This window comes from Oncorhynchus mykiss, chromosome 27, assembly GCF_013265735.2.
Source record: "Oncorhynchus mykiss isolate Arlee chromosome 27, USDA_OmykA_1.1, whole genome shotgun sequence".
NCBI classification, from domain to species: Eukaryota; Metazoa; Chordata; class Actinopteri; order Salmoniformes; family Salmonidae; genus Oncorhynchus; species Oncorhynchus mykiss.
Genome location: NC_048591.1, coordinates 23,622,211 through 23,642,369, shown reverse-complemented (window position 1 = coordinate 23,642,369; position 20,159 = coordinate 23,622,211). Strand labels below are relative to the sequence as shown.

General features: G+C 42.0%; 1 protein-coding gene across 3 annotated transcripts in view; it reads right to left on the bottom strand.

Annotated features, from left to right (window-relative positions):
* Positions 1-19,903, bottom strand: part of LOC110507804 (CD166 antigen homolog A) — a 71,794-nt gene extending 51,891 nt beyond the window's left edge. Inside the window, exon 1 of one of the 3 annotated variants that reach the window (XM_021588080.2) lies at positions 19,597-19,903. In XM_021588080.2, the coding sequence (XP_021443755.1) occupies positions 19,597-19,648 (52 nt within the window). In that variant the 5' untranslated portion in view covers positions 19,649-19,903. Of the gene's footprint in view, positions 1-19,587 lie in introns of all 3 variants that reach the window. The other 2 variants (XM_021588081.2, XM_021588079.2) reach the window with 2 other exon arrangements.
* Positions 19,904-20,159: the final 256 nt, after the last annotated feature.

Sequence of the window (20,159 nt, the reverse complement as noted above, 5' to 3'; positions counted from 1 at the left end):
GGTTAGTAGATGGTTAGTTAAAATGTTACTGATAGTCTGTAGAGAATTTATAGATGCACTAACCAAATAAAGCGTTTAACGGGAAGTAGCATCCAATGTGCTGGACAATTTGGCACACTCTTTGGCTGGGATTTGGCACACTCTTTGGAAGAGAAACGAACATCACTCGAGAATGTGTTATTCTTTAGCTGGATTATGAGTGAAAGATATCCCTCTTGGGGAGTAAGATTTGTGTGTAGTAATTCACCTGGGACAGGTGTGACCGACGTCCATCACTGATGAGCAGTGCTGGCCCCGCATGTCACCAACACCAAATAATGACCCACCTTCCTCAAAGGAGAGCCCACCCCAGGTCACAAACAGCCATTCTAAGGTTCTGGGCTAGGCTGCCAAAGGTTCTGCCTGTTGACCCTAAGGTCAATGTTGAGCCATGCATCTAGAGTAGAGATCCCCCCCCCCCCCACTCCCTCAGAGAGATAAACACAGAGATTAAGGAGAGAAAGAACGCTGTGTAGGTCCAATAACAGACTGAGTACACAGTCCACTGACTAACATGAATCCCTCCAGGACAGCACGAGTTGAAAACACAAGACTTTCACTGTCTCCACGCCCGGCCTCGCTGGCAAAGGGCGACAGTTACAACTTCTGACAAAAAACGATGGTATTTTTCAAACTGGTTGAGCATGATACAGGCTATACAGCTTGGGGTCAGTAGGTATTAATACCTGCAGATGTGTTTTTCAATTAAAGTGTGCAATGCAAAGCGGTTCCCCAACAGGCAACTGTACAGAAAATATAGATTGATTGTCGGAGTAGAGGACCTTGTGCATTTCAGGTAAAATAACAACCCAATGTTTATATCCCAGGACAAATTAGCTAGCAACAGCAAGCTTGCTAGCTAAATTGCCTTAAATGTTTAATGCTTTTCCACCTGTCCTCAAATTAATATAATTGGTTCAGAGTTTGTTGTGATATTTCAACCTGCTTGTCCTGATCGTTTCTGGTGTGGGGGTACAAAATCAACATGCGCGCAATGGCGCATGCTAGGCGCACGCCATTTGTAATAATTTCTGTGTTGTGATTTTGTCGGGATTCCAGTAAGCCTAAAATGGTAAGTCTACTACATACAGTACACAACAAGAGTTATGTTTGCCTTTTACCCATTATTATAAAACGTGGCATTGCCACAAAAATGTATGAGAAATTGCATACATTCAAATGTCATTCAAGCTCTTCAAGAAAATGGCATACTTCAGCGACACTTCCCTTCACAATTACAAGCAAAATTGCTTATGTAAGTTCACTGCAGACTGCCGTCCAATTACACCTTTTTCAAAGGCTTGAAAACACAGGGGTATTATAAAACTACAATTAATACACTTTATATACTGTGTGGGATAGAGAACATTAAATCTGGACTTGTATAAAAAGGTTATAATCTGGTAAGATTGTTACCTTCTTCAGATTCAAAGGAAAGAAGTTGAACACTTGTATTTTAACTTCAAATCAATCTATTGTTAGAACTGTCATCGCACATTGAAAATTACCATTCACTTCGATGTCTCTTGCTTATGAGCATTCATTCTCAGGCGTAACATATTTTCATTAGTTTTACTACAAATGACTTGATGGCCATTACTTTTTCTCCTGCTATCATCACACGAGAGCAGCCATATATCAACATAAGTGCTTTAAACCACTTAGCCTGGCGCCATGCTATGCGTATTTCCCTATTATCCCCTCCTGTTTGTCTATAGAGAACAATTTTCAACACTGGTGCTTTTGAACAGGAGCTTTGCAGATTCCCCTGATAATGAGCTGAGTTGCCTTCACTATCACCAGCAGCAGAAAGACACAATAACTTCACAGAAGCCTGTCGATAAGCAACATTTCAGCTGTATGACTCATATCCTTCCAACAAAATCAATCCCCTCAGCAAACATCTCCTGATTAAAGAGTCTGTTGGCTTGGAGAGCAATTGGGCCGGATCCTCATACTTTGAATAGTCAAATGAAAAACCTCCTCTAGAACATTCCGTACGTACAGAACAACAGCCTCTCAATAGTCCACACGGACAAAAGAACAAGCAACAGCAACATTCTGAGTGGGGATCACAACATAAGACAACACTGTATGAAGCATGAACATCAATGAAGAATGTATGTATACAGTGCCTTGCGAAAGTATTCGGCCCCCTTGAACTTTGCGACCTTTTGCCACATTTCAGGCTTCAAACATAAAGATATAAAACTGTATTTTTTTGTGAAGAATCAACAACAAGTGGGACACAATCATGAAGTGGAACGACATTTATTGGATATTTCAAACTTTTTTAACAAATCAAAAACTGAAAAATTGGGCGTGCAAAATTATTCAGCCCCTTTACTTTCAGTGCAGCAAACTCTCTCCAGAAGTTCAGTGAGGATCTCTGAATGATCCAATGTTGACCTAAATGACTAATGATGATAAATACAATCCACCTGTGTGTAATCAAGTCTCCGTATAAATGCACCTGCACTGTGATAGTCTCAGAGGTCCGTCAAAAGCGCAGAGAGCATCATGAAGAACAAGGAACACACCAGGCAGGTCCGAGATACTGTTGTGAAGAAGTTTAAAGCCGGATTTGGATACAAAAAGATTTCCCAAGCTTTAAACATCCCAAGGAGCACTGCGCAAGCGATAATATTGAAATGGAAGGAGTATCAGACCACTGCAAATCTACCAAGACCTGGCCGTCCCTCTAAACTTTCAGCTCATACAAGGAGAAGACTGATCAGAGATGCAGCCAAGAGGCCCATGATCACTCTGGATGAACTGCAGAGATCTACAGCTGAGGTGGGAGACTCTGTCCATAGGACAACAATCAGTCGTATATTGCACAAATCTGGCCTTTATGGAAGAGTGGCAAGAAGAAAGCCATTTCTTAAAGATATCCAAGTTTGCCACAAGCCACCTGGGAGACACACCAAACATGTGGAAGAAGGTGCTCTGGTCAGATGAAACCAAAATTGAACTTTTTGGCAACAATGCAAAACGTTATGTTTGGCGTAAAAGCAACACAGATCATCACCCTGAACACACCATCCCCACTGTCAAACATGGTGGTGGCAGCATCATGGTTTGGGCCTGCTTTTCTTCAGCAGGGACAGGGAAGATGGTTAAAATTGATGGGAAGATGGATGGAGCCAAATACAGGACCATTCTGGAAGAAAACCTGATGGAGTCTGCAAAAGACCTGAGACTGGGACGGAGATTTGTCTTCCAACAAGACAATGATCCAAAACATAAAGCAAAATCTACAATGGAATGGTTCAAAAATAAACATATCCAGGTGTTAGAATGGCCAAGTCAAAGTCCAGACCTGAATCCAATCGAGAATCTGTGGAAAGAACTGAAAACTGCTGTTCACAAATGCTCTCCATCCAACCTCACTGAGCTCGAGCCTTTTTGCAAGGAGGAATGGGAAAGAATTTCAGTCTCTCGATGTGCAAAACTGATAGAGACATACCCCAAGCGACTTACAGCTGTAATCGCAGCAAAAGGTGGCGCTACAAAGTATTAACTTAAGGGGGCTGAATAATTTTGCACGCCCAATGTTTCAGTTTTTGATTTGTTAAAAAAGTTTGAAATATCCAATAAATGTCGTTCCACTTCATGATTGTGTCCCACTTGTTGTTGATTCTTCACAAAAAAATACAGTTTTATATCTTTATGTTTGAAGCCTGAAATGTGGCAAAAGGTCGCAAAGTTCAAGGGGGCCGAATACTTTCGCAAGGCACTGTATCAGAACCCGGAAAAGTGCTGTCTGGTGCCGAAGGGTGACAAAGCGATCCAATTACTGGTGAGGACATCTGGAGACATTACTGTCATGGGTAAATGTGCATGTGATGGCTGACAGGGGTAGTGATGATCTCCGCTGTGATGCATTGCCTGTGTCATATCTGTTTATAGGCAAACACACAGTGGCAAGGCCTGGAGCATGGGATAGGTAATCCAGAGATTTCTTCAGAGAGAGGGGGGGAATGCCATACCCATTCATCCCTACAACACATAAACTAATATGACTAGTCAATTGTTATGCATTTTCCATTGTGAGAATCTCTTATTGCATAACCCGGAGGATTTAAATGAAATCACTATCATTACATTAGGAAAAGCGATATCCTCTCCTCGCTGTATCTACTACAGAGGAGAACGCAAACAAATTCATAATGGATTATGGCACCTCCATTACTCAAAATGAAACACCTCGAAGTTTATTTTACAATTCCTTTTCTCTCATATACTGGGCTGGCACTTCGAATAATGCAGCATTTACTTGACACGGAACTATGCAACTGAATTTATTTGTGATTCCTTAGAAAACATTATTCCTTCTCTCTAACATGAAGGGTTTTTCTAAAGCAAAAGACTCCATCATTGTAGAGCAGATTCTAGTGTTTCATTGCAAATTCCTGTGCTCCATCTTAAGCGGTCTCGAAAGATGAGTGGGAAAATGTCACGGTTTAACACGGTGTTTCCCAAACTCTGTGCTGGGGACCCCAAGGGTTCTGATTAAAATTATCAAAGCTTGATGATTAGTTGATTATTTAAATCAGCTGTGTAGTGCTAAGGCAAAAACCAAAACGCGCACCCCTTGGGGTCCCGAGTACCAAGTTTGGGAAACCCTGGTTTAACAGCTCCGGTGGGAGTTAAAGTACTTTTTAGAATTCTCTGCAGGAGCATGGGGCTACTTGACCTCTCAAGATGGGTCCCATTAGACAATTAGGTTCTCCATCTAATTAGTGCACAAGAGGTTCTTCACCTACCCACTAATGTCTGACTGTAAGAGCCGACGCCGGACAGGAGAAGCAGGTATGGGGAGTCAGACATTTATTCAGGAACAGACATAGAACAAGACAGGAACAGCGTCAGCACACAGGTAACACGGACATATGACAAACAATGTTGCAGCGGGGAACAGAGCTGGGGAACTAACAAAATATAGGGGTAATAAACAGGTGATTGAGTGAGTCCAGGTGAGTCTAATATCGCTGAAGCGCGTGACGAGGGAAGGCAGGTGTGCGTAAAGGATGGTGGCAGGAGTACGTAATGTAGGCCAGCCTGACGCCCTTGAGCGCCAGGGTGGAAGAGCGGGAGCAGGTGTGACACACAATGGAAGTGTTAAAATACAACTACTGCACAGTAGCAACTAGCTAATCAAACCCAGTTTTACATGGCATTCATCATCAACGGCGTCCATACAGTGACACATTTGCAAGAGCATAATTTTACTTCACCAAACGTGAAATGGTTCAACATCTAAGATAATAGGGCTGGTGTGAAGAATTCAGAGCATTTAGAGTTCATTCTAAAACTACACTGTACTGTATATACCTTCTATATAAACAGAAAATTGCAGTTCTCGCTCACTGTGTAGTTTTAAGAGTATCACGCCCTTAAGACCAGAATCAACCAGTGACTGACCAGTGAATATATCTAGTTCTCAACCTCAAACCTTTTAAAGTACTTTTTGTCATTTGGTAAAAGGAAGAATTCAGCTTTCTGTTTAGAATCTATAAAATATTCACTAAAATGTATTGTTACAAATGATCACAAAAGCCTTGGTTCTGGCTTTTTCATGTACGCATCAGGTGAAGGAACTCCATACATCCAAGGCTAATACAAGACTTTGAATTCCAGGCAGCGAGAGCTCCACAGCCAGATAAGTTTCAGCATAAAAACCACTCTTTTACAAAGCCCTTTACCACCTGGGATTTACAGCCAGGAATCCAACGCATGAGAGGAAGCATGCATTTGAAACTTCCTGAGCAAGATGTTTAAGACCTAAAAGAATGCTTCAAAGCAACTAAGGAAGAGTACACTCTGCACTCTTGACATGTGAATGTGCTGTATGTTTACCAGTTTACATACCCTGGCATGCAAAAATGGCAGGTGTTTATTCTCCAGAAAGCAGAGATATGCAGTGACTGCATGTCTGTCCCTTGTTTAAAGTTAGGGACTCTGGGATTGAATGACAACTCCTGCAAGTTCATCTGAAGCAGCATGTAATCATAGATAGCTCCAGGCTCCACAGTGTGCCGCCATCTCAGAAGGATAGATGAGGGACATCAGCAGTGCTAGAATGGGGGACTACTGAGGTCAAATGCAGACATAAAACACTTCTGTTTGGATCCCTGGGGCAGGATTCTTCATGGAGCAACACTAAATATGACACTGTCTTTTCATGGCTGAAAATGGCAAAATAACATTGGACTGAATAGAGACCAGTCACTACTGACGTTACTGGCCAAACAGAAAGTGATTTAAAAGTGAAAGGGAAAATTGCATGACATTTTATTGCCCACCGCTTCGAATTTCTGCTTTATCTTTAGCACAATGCCATTGTCATCACAATAGACCACTCTGGACTGCAGAGTGATAGTACCATCCGTTTCAGCCCTGACCCCATGTAAATATGTGGCAATATAATCACTTTATGGGGAGTGTAAATCTTGGCCGTTTACCCATTGACCTTTAGTGGGTCAGGTTAAGTTCCTAGTGCTTGGGGCTCCCCTGGCTCTTAATAGGCTCTCAATAATGGGACACACTGTTTTTGCTTTGTCTCTTTTCAGAAAACATCAGGCAATGTGAGGAAAAGAAGAAGAAGAGAAATGATCTTCTATGAGTTCTGAGAACTCACGTGCCAAAAAGAGCGGGTCCTTGGGGAACCATGTGTGACTACCAATCCAGCTAATGGTATAGCTAATGAACTATTCTAATTAAATCACACCTAGTAAAAAGCTTACGGCTTTCCAATGTAATATTTCAACTAAGATCATTGTGTCATTCGGATGAGCCATGTCATTAGCTTTTCATATGGACCAGAGCTACTTTCCCCCAGTAGGCTTGGCTTGCCTTGCGCATATGAGAGGTGGGCGAACAGGGGGAAGATCCTCAATGCCCTCCCAGAGGGGTGTGTGCTGTTCCATCTTCATGACAAAGAGAGGAGTCGGCAGGAGAAGTCACCATCATACCATGCATTTGTTTCAAAAGAAACTTGCTTCACAATACCGTCGGGGGGAGTCCGCAGGAAACTAGAGAAAGCAGGAGGGATAGTGTGAATAACAAAAGCGAGAAACAACCTCACATTTTTGTCCCAAAACAGGGGCAGAGCTGATTTCAGTGCGCTGTAGGCTTTCACCAAAACCAAAGATATCCTCATGCATTTCAATGGGTGCATTTCGGCATACGGGACTAGTGAGAGAGTGCTGTTGTAGTCATTTCACTCCTGTTGTTAAGGCTTTCTCGAAAATGTAGTCACTCCCTTCATATAACAAATAAGGCATTTTTTGTGTGTGAATAGCAGAAGTGCTATGATGAAGAAAGATTGCTGTGAGAAAATGGGGAGTGAAATAGATAGAGACTCTAAGGCTGGCATCTTCATTCAAAGAAATACCAGGGTGTTCTGTGCCTTTCTACAAAATTGTAACATTTTGGCTTTCACGCAGGAATGTGTGACTGGAAATGTAATCTATATGTAAAACATGTCCTATATCTTAAGCTGTCTAATGAAAACCCACCCAGGCCATTATAACCTGTCTAACCAGTGACAATACAAACCGAGTTGTGAGTTTTCTGGATAAGGGGGAGATTAAGGGGAAATCTCAATCGTGACTGTTGAAACAGAACGTATCTCCCACTCCTCTCTAAAACTGGGACGAGCCAATCACACTAGCTAGTGTAATTGAGACTCCTTTGGCTGTTTTACTGATACCCTCGTGTGTAAAACTGTCACAGGCAGACAACATACTTTTTTCACCGGTGAGTCATTGCTTGAGACTGATTACATTGTCCACACAAGCCCTTTCATTTTCTCTAAGCAAAGCTGTACATCTTATCGCTGTGTGTGTCCAGTCTGTAAATACTCTCTTTTACATTACGGAAAAACACTGTTTTCTGGGCTGGCTTACATGTTCTCATTGTTGCCTGACTACAGTTCTGTAGGGCGGAAACATTTTACATCACGTCAGTGAATCCTGAGCTCTTAACAGAAAGTGCCAATACTTTTCCCTAAACTAAGGGAATACTGAGAATTGAACATTTCAGGGGATAAATCAGAGTGAACCAGAGTGAATAAATCTACTATGCTAGACGTGTGCATATCACATCCTATTCTCACTCAGGTACACTCTTAGAAAAAAAGGTGCTATCTAGAACCTAAAAGGGTTCTTTGAAGAACCCATTTTTGTTCTGGGTAGAACCCTTTCTTGGGTTCGATGTAGAACCCCTCTACATGGAACCCAAAAGGGTTCTACCCAGAACCAAAACGGGTTGTCATTTGGGGACAGCCGAATTGGCCCGCGGGCCGCCAGTTGTGGAACCCTGCCCTATTGGCTAGCTCACCCTCATCCACTGCATTTGGGTAAAAGGATAGGTTCTATCTTTGACCCACCCCTTTTCTCAAGAGGCCTCAAAGTGGATTAAAACTAAATTAGTCTCTGTGACCCTAATCTGAATTAAATGAAAAAGACGCAGAGCCACAATAGTGCAATTGCTTTACTTGAATGAATATGTCCTCCCGCTCCCAGATTGCCAAAAGCGAGAAGACCCTTATCGAAATATACAAGTTATTTTATTTTTCCCCCCAGAACATGAATGATACTTTGGGAAGACTGAGAAAATCAAGAGATACCCTCAGAGAATGAAACCATTTAAACTAGAGGTCGACCGATTAATCGGAATGGCCGATTAATTAGGGCCGATTTCAAGTTTTCATAACAATCGGAAATCGGTATTTTTGGACAACGATTTCCAAATTATTTTTTTATTTTTTATTTTATACCTTTATTTAACTAGGCAAGTCAGTTAAGAACACATTCTTATTTTCAATGACGGCCTAGGAACGGTGGGTTAACTTCCTTGTTCAGGGCCAGAACGACAGATTTTCACCTTGTCAGCTCAGAGGATCCAATCTTGCAACCGTACAGTTAACTATTCCAACGCTCTAACCATTGCACTCCACGAGGAGCCTGCCTGTTACGCGAATGCAGTAGAAACCAAGGTAAATTGCTAGCTAGCATTAAACTTATCTTGTAAAAAACAATCAGTCATAATCACTAGTCATAACTACTAATCCAGTTTAGCAGGCAATATTAACCAGGTGAAATTGTGTCATTTCTCTTGCGTTCATTGCACGCAGAGTCAGGGTATATGCAACAGTTTGGGCCGCCTGGCTCATTGCGAACTAATTTGCCAGAATTTTACGTAATTATGACATAACATTGAAGGTTGTGCAATGTAACAGGAATATTTAGACTGATGGATGCCACCCGTTAGATAAAATATGTAACGGTTCCGTATATCACTGAAAAAATCTTGTTTTCAAGATGATAGTTTCCAGATTCGACCATATTAATGACCTAAGGCTCGCATTTCTGTGTGTTATTATGTTATAATTAAGTCTATGATTTGATAGAGCAGTCTGACTGAGCGATGGTAGGCACCAGCAGGCTCATAAGCATTCATTCAAACAGCACTTTCGTGCGTTTTGCCAGCAGCTCTGCAGTTTATGACTTCAAGCCTATCAACTCCCGAGATTAGGCTGGTGTAACGATGTGATGTGAAATGGCTAGCTAGTTAGCGGGGTGCGCGCTAATAGTGCTTCAAACGTCACTCGCTCTGAGACTTGGAGTAGTTGTTATAACATTGAAGGTTGTGCAATGTAACAACAATATTTAGACTTAGGGATGCCATCCGTTAGATAAAATACCGAACGGTTCCGTATTTCACTGAAATAATAAACGTTTTGTTTTCAAAATAATAGTTTCCGGATTCGACCATATTAATGACCAAAGGCTCGTATTCTGTGTTATTATGTTATAATTAAGTCTGATTTGACTGAGCAGCAGCAGGCCCGTATTCATTCATTCAAACAGCACCTTTGTGCGTTTTGCCAGCAGCTCTTCGCAAGCACAGCGCTGTTTATGACTTCAAGCCTATCAGCCTAATGGCTGGTGTAACCAATGTGAAATGGCTAGCTAGTTAGCTGGGTGTGCGCTAATACCGTTTCAAACGTCACTCGCTTTTAGATTTGGAGTAGTTATTCCCCTTGCGCTGCAAGGGCCGTGGCTTTTGTGGAGCGATGGGTAACGCTGCTTCGAGTGTGGCTGTTGTTGATGTGTTCCTGGTTCGAGCCCAGGTAGGGGTGAGGGGAGGGACGGAAGCTACACTGTTACACTGGCAATACTAAAGTGCCTATAAGAACATCCAATAGTCAAAGGTATATGAAATACAAATGGTATAGAGAGAAATAGTCCTATAAATACTATATTAACAACAACCTAAAACCTCTTACCTTGGAATATTGAAGTCTCATGTTAAAAGGAACCACCAACTTTCCTTTGTTCTCAGGTTCTGAGCAAGGAACTTAAACGTTAGCTTTTTTGCACGGCACATATTTTACATGGCACACATTTTTACATAGCACATACATGGCACATATTGCATATTGGCATATATTACTTTCTTCTCCAACACTTTGTTTTTGCATAATTTAAACCAAATTGAACATGTTTCATTATTTATTTGAGGCTAAATAGATTTTATTGATGTATTATATTAAGTTCAAATAAGTGTTCATTCAGTATTGTTGTAATTGTCATTATTACAAAAACATTTAAAAAATCGGCCGATTAATTGGTAACGGCTTTTTTGTCCTCCAATAATTGGTATCGGTATCGGCGGTGAAAAATCATAATCGGTCGACCTCTAATATCCACAGTAAAAATGAGTCCTATATCAACATAACCTGAAAGGCCACTCAGCAAAGAAGAAGCCATTGCTCCAAAACCGCCATAAAAAAGCAAGACTACGGTTTGCAACTGCACATGGGGACAAAGATTGTACTTTTTGGAGAAATGTACTCTGGTCTGATGAAACAAAAAGTGAACTGTTTGGCCATAATGACCATCGTTATGTTTGGAGGAAAAAGAGGGAAGCTTGCAAGCCGAAGAACACCATCCCAACCGTGAAGCACGGGGGTGGCAGCATCATGTTGTGGGGGTGCTAATAATTGTCATTATTACAAATAAATAAATAAATCAGCCGATTAATCGGTATCGGCTTTTTTGGTCCTCCAATAATCGGTATCGGCGTTGAAAAAATCATAATCGGTCGACCTCTAATTTAGACTCTAACACATTGCTCATGGCAATTTCCTATGACATACATAAAATGTCAGTTCAAACACAACATTGACGGTCCCGCAATGCCTTTGAAGGAAATTAAGAGCTACCAGTGTGAGTTGAGAATTTGTAAAGCTGGATAAAAGGGGTATGTTTATTGGGTATGATGTGTGATTGAGGCCCTTTTCAATAATTCATATCTAAATGAGGGGTAGGAAATGAATTCAGAAAAGGCGTGAAAGACACTCATAGGAATAAGTCTATAGTCTTGTATACCAAACTGGCGATACTGTAATGCAAGGCACAAATAACTAACTAAAAACATCCATATTTTCAGTATCATGACATTTCTCACATCATATCTGCAGATGATCTGCAGATTGAAGGCCTGTAAATTGAAGGTTAATGTACAAAATGATGATGTCATCATGAGTGACATCCTCTATGTTCAGAGCTAAGAAGAGTGACATTTTCCTCATGGTTAATAGCACAAAAGTTATATTCTAACATGTCACCGCCCTGTAATACTGTCATAAAACAAGTAATTAGCATATCACTGTAGGACATCTAGTTAATAATTATATTACATTTGTATTATCTGATATCACTGTCTTGCACCACCTGCATACAATTTGCTTTGTAAATAGAATCTGGATCATAAACATCTACGATTAAGGATGAATAGATTCATGTTATTGTGCTTTCCATCCATGAAACAAAATGTTGCATGAAGGGTCACATTGCATAAGGAGTCAATGGGAGATAGAACAACCACCTCTAAACAAGACGTGAAATGCACAGTCATACAAATAAACAGGTACAAAATCAAAAGTGCAAACTGAGAATACAGATCGTCCAAGTCTTCCTCTGCACCAGTCATCTGAACATTTATCTATAATGTCATGACAAAAACTGGTTGCGGAGAGTGAGAAAGTGGATGAATACATTTCAAGGAGGTTTCACTCAGACAATGAAACCGTGTGGTCCCCACGAGAACAGGGTCCGGAGTAGTCCTTTAGCAAATGAAGAGCCCCACTTGCTTGACGAGTAATACCAGGTGTGACACTGAATGGTGTCTATTCCATGGGGGGGGGGGGGGGGGTGTCACAGCTCTCAGTGTTTGAGCCGGAGGAACTGCTTTTAACAACCTGAACAGGTGTAGCTTTTTCGAGCGTCTGTTTCTCTCTAAAACAACAGAATCAGAATCACCAAGTACATTTACACATACTCAGAATGTGACTTGGTGATATGGTGCTGCTAGTAATAGACAACACTTAGAGACAGAATACAGACGGAGGAATTTAAACAAAGTTTATCTACATTATATACAACTAGGTAGAGTGAGAATAACACTATAAGAGAATGAGCAGTGGGTAAACAAATATACAAATTGTCACGCCCTGACCATAGAGAGCCCTTGTTTCGCTATGGTGTAGTAGGTCAGGGCGTGACTAGGGGGTATTCTAGTTTAATATTTCTATGTTGTGTTCTAGTTTATATTTTCTATGTTGGTGTTTTGTATGATTCCCAATTAGAGGCAGCTGGTAATCATTGTTTCATCATCTCTATTTGGGGATCATATTTAAGTAGATATTTTTCCCATGTGCATGTGCACCACGTTTAGTTGTTCGTTTATTGTTATTTTTTCTTTAAGTTTCACTTTGCAATAAATATGTGGAACTCAACATCCACTGCGCCTTGGTCCCGTTCTTACGACAACCGTGACAGAATATCCCACCAACCAAGGACCAAGCAACGTGCAACGATGGGAAAAATAAGTTGGACCTGGGAAGAAATCATGGAAGGACAGGAGACCCTTCCTTGGCAGGAGTCGCAGAGGACGCAAGAAGGACGGCGACGACGACGGGGACCGCGGCCACAGAAACCCCAATCATTTTTTGGAGGGGGACACATGGAGCTGGCGGCTGAGCAGAGGGAAGAGCCAGAGAACATCTGGGAGGAGATAGAGAGGTGGTCGGTCGACCCAAGTTGAGTACCAGAGGCCGCCTGGGAGTCGATGGAACAGTGTGAGGAGGGATATCGGAGAATGGAGTTGGCTAGGAGTATGTGGCAACGCAGGCGTTCGGAGGAGCGTGTCATCAGTCCGGTGCCACCTGTGCCGGCTCCACGCACCAGGCCTCCAGTGCGCCTCCCCAGTTCGGTACGTCCTGCGCCTCCTCCTTGCACTCGCCCTGAAGTGTGTGTCACCAGTCCGGTGCCACCTGTACCGGCTCCATGCACTAGGCTTCCAGTGCGCATTCACAGTCCAGAGCTTCCGGCAATGGTTCACAGTCCAGAGCTTCTGGCGACGGTCCACGGTCCGGAACCTCCAGCGACAGTCAACGATCCGGAACTTCCAGCGACAGTCAACGGTCCAGAACCTCCAGCGACAGTCAATGGTCCGGAACCTCCAGGCAAGGTGTCCAGTCCAGCTCCAGGGCAGGAGCCTTCCTCTGTGCCGGTGGCCAGTCCAGGCACGATGTCCAGTCCCGCTCCATGGCAGGAGCCTTCCTCTGCGCCGGTGCCCAGCTCCATGGCCGGAGCCTTCTTTTGCGCCAATGCCCAGTCCAGGCACGGCGTTCAGCCTGGCGCAATGGTCGGATCCGGGATCTGGAGGGGGGGGCTACAACCCGCACTGGAGCCGCCACCGAAACTAGTCACCCCCCCTTACCCCCCCCCCCCCCCCCCCCCCCCTGACCACAGAGAGCCCTTGTTTCACTATGGTGTAGTAGGTCAGGGCTTGACTAGGGGGTATTCTAGTTTAATATTTCTATGTTTTGTTCTGGTTTATATTTTCTATGTTGGTGTTTTGTATGATTCCCAATTAGAGGCATCTGGTAATCGTTGTCTCTAATTGGGGATCATATTTAAGTAGATATTTTTCCCACCTGTGTTTGTGGGATATTGTTTTGTGTTTGTGCATGTGCACCACGTAGTCACATTTAGTTGTTTGTTTATTGATTTATTGTTATTTTTTTCTTTAAGTTTCACTTTGCAATAAATATGTGGAACTCAACATACGCTGTGCCTTGGTCCTTACGCCAACCGTGACACAAATAATATTTATAGTATCAGAATGAATATAAACTACATGACCAAAGGTATGTGGACACCTGCTTGTTGAACAATTCTCAAAATCATGGGCATTAATATGGAGTTGGTCCCCCCTTTGCTGCTATAACAGCCTCCACTCTTCTGGGAAGACTTTGCACTAGATGTTGGAACATGGCACTGATGTTGGGTGATTAGGCCTGGCTTGCAGTCGGCGTTCCAATTCATCATTAAGGTTTCATTTTGCAATAAATATGTGGAACTCAGTCGGCGTTCCAATTCATGGGTTTGAGGTCAGCGCTCTGTGCAGGCCGTCAAGTTCTTCCAGACCGATCTCGACAAACCATTTCTGTATGGACTTCGCTTCGTGCACGAGGGCATTGTCATGCTGAAACAGGAAAGGGCCTTCCCCAAACTGTTGCCACAAAGTTGGAAGCACAGAATAATCTAGTATGCTGTAGTGTTAAAACTTCTCTTCACTGGAATTAAGGAGCCTGAACCATGAAAAACAGCCCCAGGTCTTATTACTCCTAAACCAAATTTTACAGTTGGTACTATGCATTAGGGCAGGTAGCGTTCTCCTGGCATCCACCAAACACAGATTTGTCCGTCGGACTGCCAGATGGTGAAGCGTGATTCATCACTCCAGAGAATGCGTTTCCACTGCTCAAGAGTCCAGTAGCGGCGAGCTTTACACCACTCCAGCCGACGCTTCAAACTCATTGCCTCTTTGCTTGACATCATGGGAAAATCAAAAGAAATCAGCCAAGACCTCAACAACAACAAAAATTGTAGACCGCCACAATTCTGGCTCATCCTTGGGAGCAATTTCCAAACGGCTGAAGGTACCACGGTCATCTGTACAAACAATAGTACAATAGTAAAAACACAATCGGACCAACGCAGACGTCATACCGCTCAGGAAGGAGACGCGTTCTGTCTCCTAGAGATAAATGTACATCGGTGAGAAATTTCACCAGGTGTAATTGTGTCATTTCTCTTGCGTTCATTGCACGCAGAGTCAGGGTATATGCAACAGTTTGGACCGCCTGGCTCATTGCGAACTAATTTGCCAGAATTTTACGTAATTATGACATAACATTGAAGGTTGTGCAATGTAACAGGAATATTTAGACTGATGGATGCCACCCGTTAGATAAAATACGGAACGGTTCCGTATATCACTGAAAGAATAAACGTCTTGTTTTCAAGATGATAGTTTCCAGATTCGACCATATTAATGACCTAAGGCTCGCATTTCTGTGTGTTATTATGTTATAATTAAGTCTATGATTTGATAGAGCAGTCTGACTGAGCGATGGTAGGCACCAACAGGCTCATAAGCATTCATTCAAACAGCACTTTCGTGTGTTTTGCCAGCAGCTCTGCAGTTTATGACTTCAAGCCTGTCAACTCCCGAGATTAGGCTGGTGTAACGATGTGATGTGAAATGGCTAGCTAGTTAGCGGGGTGCGCGCTAATAGTGTTTCAAACGTCACTCGCTCTGAGACTTGGAGTAGTTGTTCCCCTTGTTCTGCACGGGTAACGCTGCTTCGAGGGTGGCCGTTGTGTTCCTGGTTCGAGCCCAGGCAGGAGTGAGGAGAGGGACGCAAGCTATACTGTTACTCTGACAATACTAAAGTGCCTATAAGAACATCCAATAGTCAAAGGTATATGAAATACAAATGGTATAGAGAGAAGTAGTCCTATAATTCCTTTAATAACGACAACCTAAAACTTCTTACCTGGGAATATTGAAGACTTATGTTAAAAGGAACCACCAGCTTTCATATGTTCTCATGTTCATATGTTGCACTTTTACTTTCTTCTCCAACACTTTGTTTTTGAATTATTTAAACCAAATTGAACATGTTTCATTATTTATTTGAGGCTAAATTGATTTTATTGATATATTATATTAAGTTCAAATAAGTGTTCATTCAGTATTAGTGTAATTGTCATTATTACAAAAACATTTTAAAAATCGTCCGATTAATCGGTAACGGCTTTTTTTGTTGTCCTCCAATAATCGGTATCGGCATCGGCGGTGTAAAATCATAATCGGTCGACCTCTAATATCCACAGTAAAAATGAGTCCTATATCGACATAACCTGAAAGGCCACTCAGCAAGGAAGAAGCCATTGCTCCAAAACCGCCATAAAAAAGCAAGACTACGGTTTGCAACTGCACATGGGGACAAAGATCGTACTTTTTGGAGAAATGTCCTCTGGTCTGATGAAACAAAAAGTGAACTGTTTGGCCATAATGACCATCGTTATGTTTGGAGGAAAAAGAGGGAAGCTTGCAAGCCGAAGAACACCATCCCAACCGTGAAGCACGGGGGTGGCAGCATCATGTTGTGGGGGTGCTTTTCTGCAGGAGGGACTGGTGCACTTCACAGAATAGACAGCATCATGAGAAAGAAAAATGATGTGGATATGTTGAAGCAACATCAAGACATCAGTCAGGAAGTTAAAATTGTTCTTCCAAATGGACAATGACCCCAAGCATACTTCCAAAGTTGTGTTAAAATGGCTTAAGGACAACAAAGTCAAGGCATTGGAGTGGCCATCACAAAGCCCTGACTTCAATCCTATAGAAAATTGTGGGCAGAACTGAAAAAGCGTGTGCTAGCAAGGAGGCCTACAAACCTGATTCAGTTACACCAGCTCTGTCAGGAGGAATGGGCCAAAATTCACCCAACTTATTGTGGGAAGCTTGTGCAAGGCTACCCAAAACGTTTGACCCAAGTTAAACAATTTAAAGGCAATTTAAATACTAATTGAGTGTATGTAAACTTCTGACCCACTGAGAATGTGATGATCGATTTTTCTATACTATTGTTCTGACATTTCACATTCTTGAAATAAAGTGGTGATCTTAACTGACCTAAGACAGGGAATTTGTACTAGGATTAAATGTCAGGAATTGTGAAAAACTCAGTTTAAATGTATTTGGCTAAGGTGTATGTAAACATAGGACTTCAACTGTATCTAAATGCAGTAATAGTGCAGTTATTCTGTGTACAATTCAAAGATACAGTAGCTGTGTACAGCATAGAGTGCACAGTCCTTTAGTTACTATGGGCCAGATGGCCGGTTGGTGAGGGACACAGCCCAGGGAACGAAACTGTTCAGGTGGTAGGAGGCTTTGGTCATGATTGACCTGAACCGCCTGCCAGAGGATAATTTTTGGAATAAAAGATCAACAGTGTATCTAATTACTGACTGATTGTGTCTATTCTGAATACTACCTTCACAAACAGAGCACTTAGTTTAAAACCTACAATTCAACATTTACAATGAGGCATATGGTGATAGATTAAACGGGATTCTGTGATTTGATGAAGATAGATAACTAGATGGTTGCCTAGTGCTTCTTAAAATGAGACTGCATATGAAGGTGTAATGAGTAACCAGCACATTGAAAAGTTATCATCAACTCTCCATAGAACAAGCAAACAGACACATGGTTTCACCATTTATGGAGGACGGCCTGTGTGCCAGCATCATGTTTACTCATCAAATGTTGGTGTGGAGGGCTATAAACCAAATTAAAACCAGTGGCAACTGGCAACGGAGCTACAACATACAGTCCAACTAGAAAAACTGTCAACACGTGACATGCTATTGTCATAGGGGATGCTCTTTTTTCCACCTAGTTCAAATAAAAACACCTGAGAGTGGGTGACAGTGACAAGTGAGGCACACTGTAATTTACAATGACAGGCATGTCATGTAACAGTGTCAGACAGAGGAGGACCTAAGTCAGATCACCCACCTCCCTTCCGAACCTGGTCTCAGAGCATTTTGTATTATTCTGTACGTTATTCCGAGACACTCCATTAGTACGATATGTTACGTATAGTATGGTTACATAAGACACATAGTTACTTAAGACTAAAACAAAATGAGGGTGGTTGGTTGGGTGTATAACGCCAACGTCTAGCAACCCAAAGGTTGCAAGATCAAATCTCATCACGGACAACTTTAGTTTAGTTGTCTTTAATTATAGCAAATTAGCTATTTTTCATCTACTTACTACTTTTTAGCTACTTTGCAACTACTTAGCATCTTAGCTAACTGTTCCCCTAACCTTTCCCGTTTTAGCTAACCCTTCCCCTAACCTAAACCCTTTAACCTAACTCCTAATCCAAATCCTAACCCTAACCCCTAGCCTAACTAATGAAATGGGTGATGGACATACACAAATTAATACATAACATACGAAACTTAACATATCATACTAAATGGAGTGTCTCGGATTTACATGCAAAATATTACGAAATGCTCTGAGACCAGGTTTCCTTTGCCTCTCCCGGTGGACTATTCAGAGCTCCACTGCAGTTTGGTTAAATGTTGAGACTGAATGTTTAAACACATGGTGTGTACCTGTTGGCTTGGGGAAAGTATTTCTTTAAAGAAATGTACAGAACGTAAAACAGCCAAATTTCAATATTTTTCCTCATCTGATGTAGTTACCCCCCTCCCCCAACACACAGCACTCTCATTCCTATAATACCCCATCATCCCTGCCCCCAGTTCCTAGAACTGACTCATCACGAAATCACCCCATAACACCACCCCACCCATCTCCAACATTCATTCAATTGAACCCATTCAGCATGACAAAAACACTGAAATGCTTAACTCTTAGGGGCTTCAAATCATTTCAGCTACTATTGGGTCAATAGACTGTATAATATACACGGGATGGGGCTCCATGAAGGAACACAACACATATCCATCATGTTAATGTCGAAAAGGGTGTGTGGAATAACATCTTACTATGAGATATGTCAGATAGCAGGTTATCTGACTGCAACTCGGTTATGCACCAAATCAGGTCCAAATTTCAAATAGTAATTCACTCACATTCCTAATTTGAAAGGCATATATTTCTATTATTTAAGCAGTACATAATAATTTATCAAGTGTTGCATTAGACAGCTGCTTTGTGAAACTCGGTTTACTGTTGTAAGTATTGTAATAAATGAGAGGACAGATCTCCCAAATTGAGAGCACATCACTATCACCTGGCGAAACCAATTCTACACTCACACGAAGTGTGGCCAGAGGCTGTACACACTTATGCACTATTCAACTTGTAGTTACACAGTTTGTTATGCTATGTGCAATAATTGTTTAAAAAAACACTAACCATGACTATAACTAACTACAAATGTGTCTTCACAAACCTCCGTGGAAATCAATATTGCTAATCGAATAACAAGCATTTTCACTTTAGATGTGTCGTATACATTCTCATAATCCCCATGTAGTTCCCATGAAGTTTTTATAAAAAATGTTGATAAAATGTAACAGTTTTCTTTCAAACAATGTAAAATATGATGCATGTTAGGCTACATACAGTAAGTACCTTGGTAGACAAGCGCGACGAGGAGGGTACACAGACAGCTGGAAAAGTGCATCCTGGCAAATGTCAGATATCCTTGTTCCGCTGTTCCTAAAGTTTGATAATATGTTCGTTGATATCGATCAGTTAACTTCCTTCCGTAAAGGTCAGGGTTAAATACTGAGATATTCACTAACTGTGTTCAGTTACAGTTGTATAACATCTGCTCTGTCGCTTGGCTTGGCTAACAGGTAAAATGCGGGAGCGCGTCGAGTGAGCGACGACGGGAAGCTCTGTAGGGTAGAGGTTTACAGCAACTCCGCCCAGGATCTACCACTGTCTTGTGGACCCCACTCCGCACTGCATTACACACACACACACACACACACACACACACTGTAACTTAAGGTCGCTAGTTCGAATCCCCGAGCCGACAATGTGGAAAAAATCTGTCAATGATGTGCCATTGAGCAAGGCACTTAATAAGTTGATAATGGCAGACCCTGGCCATGACCCCACTCTCCGAGGGTCTCAGGAAGAGTGGGATATGCAACAACAAAAAAACACTTCGAAATAGGACAAATGTA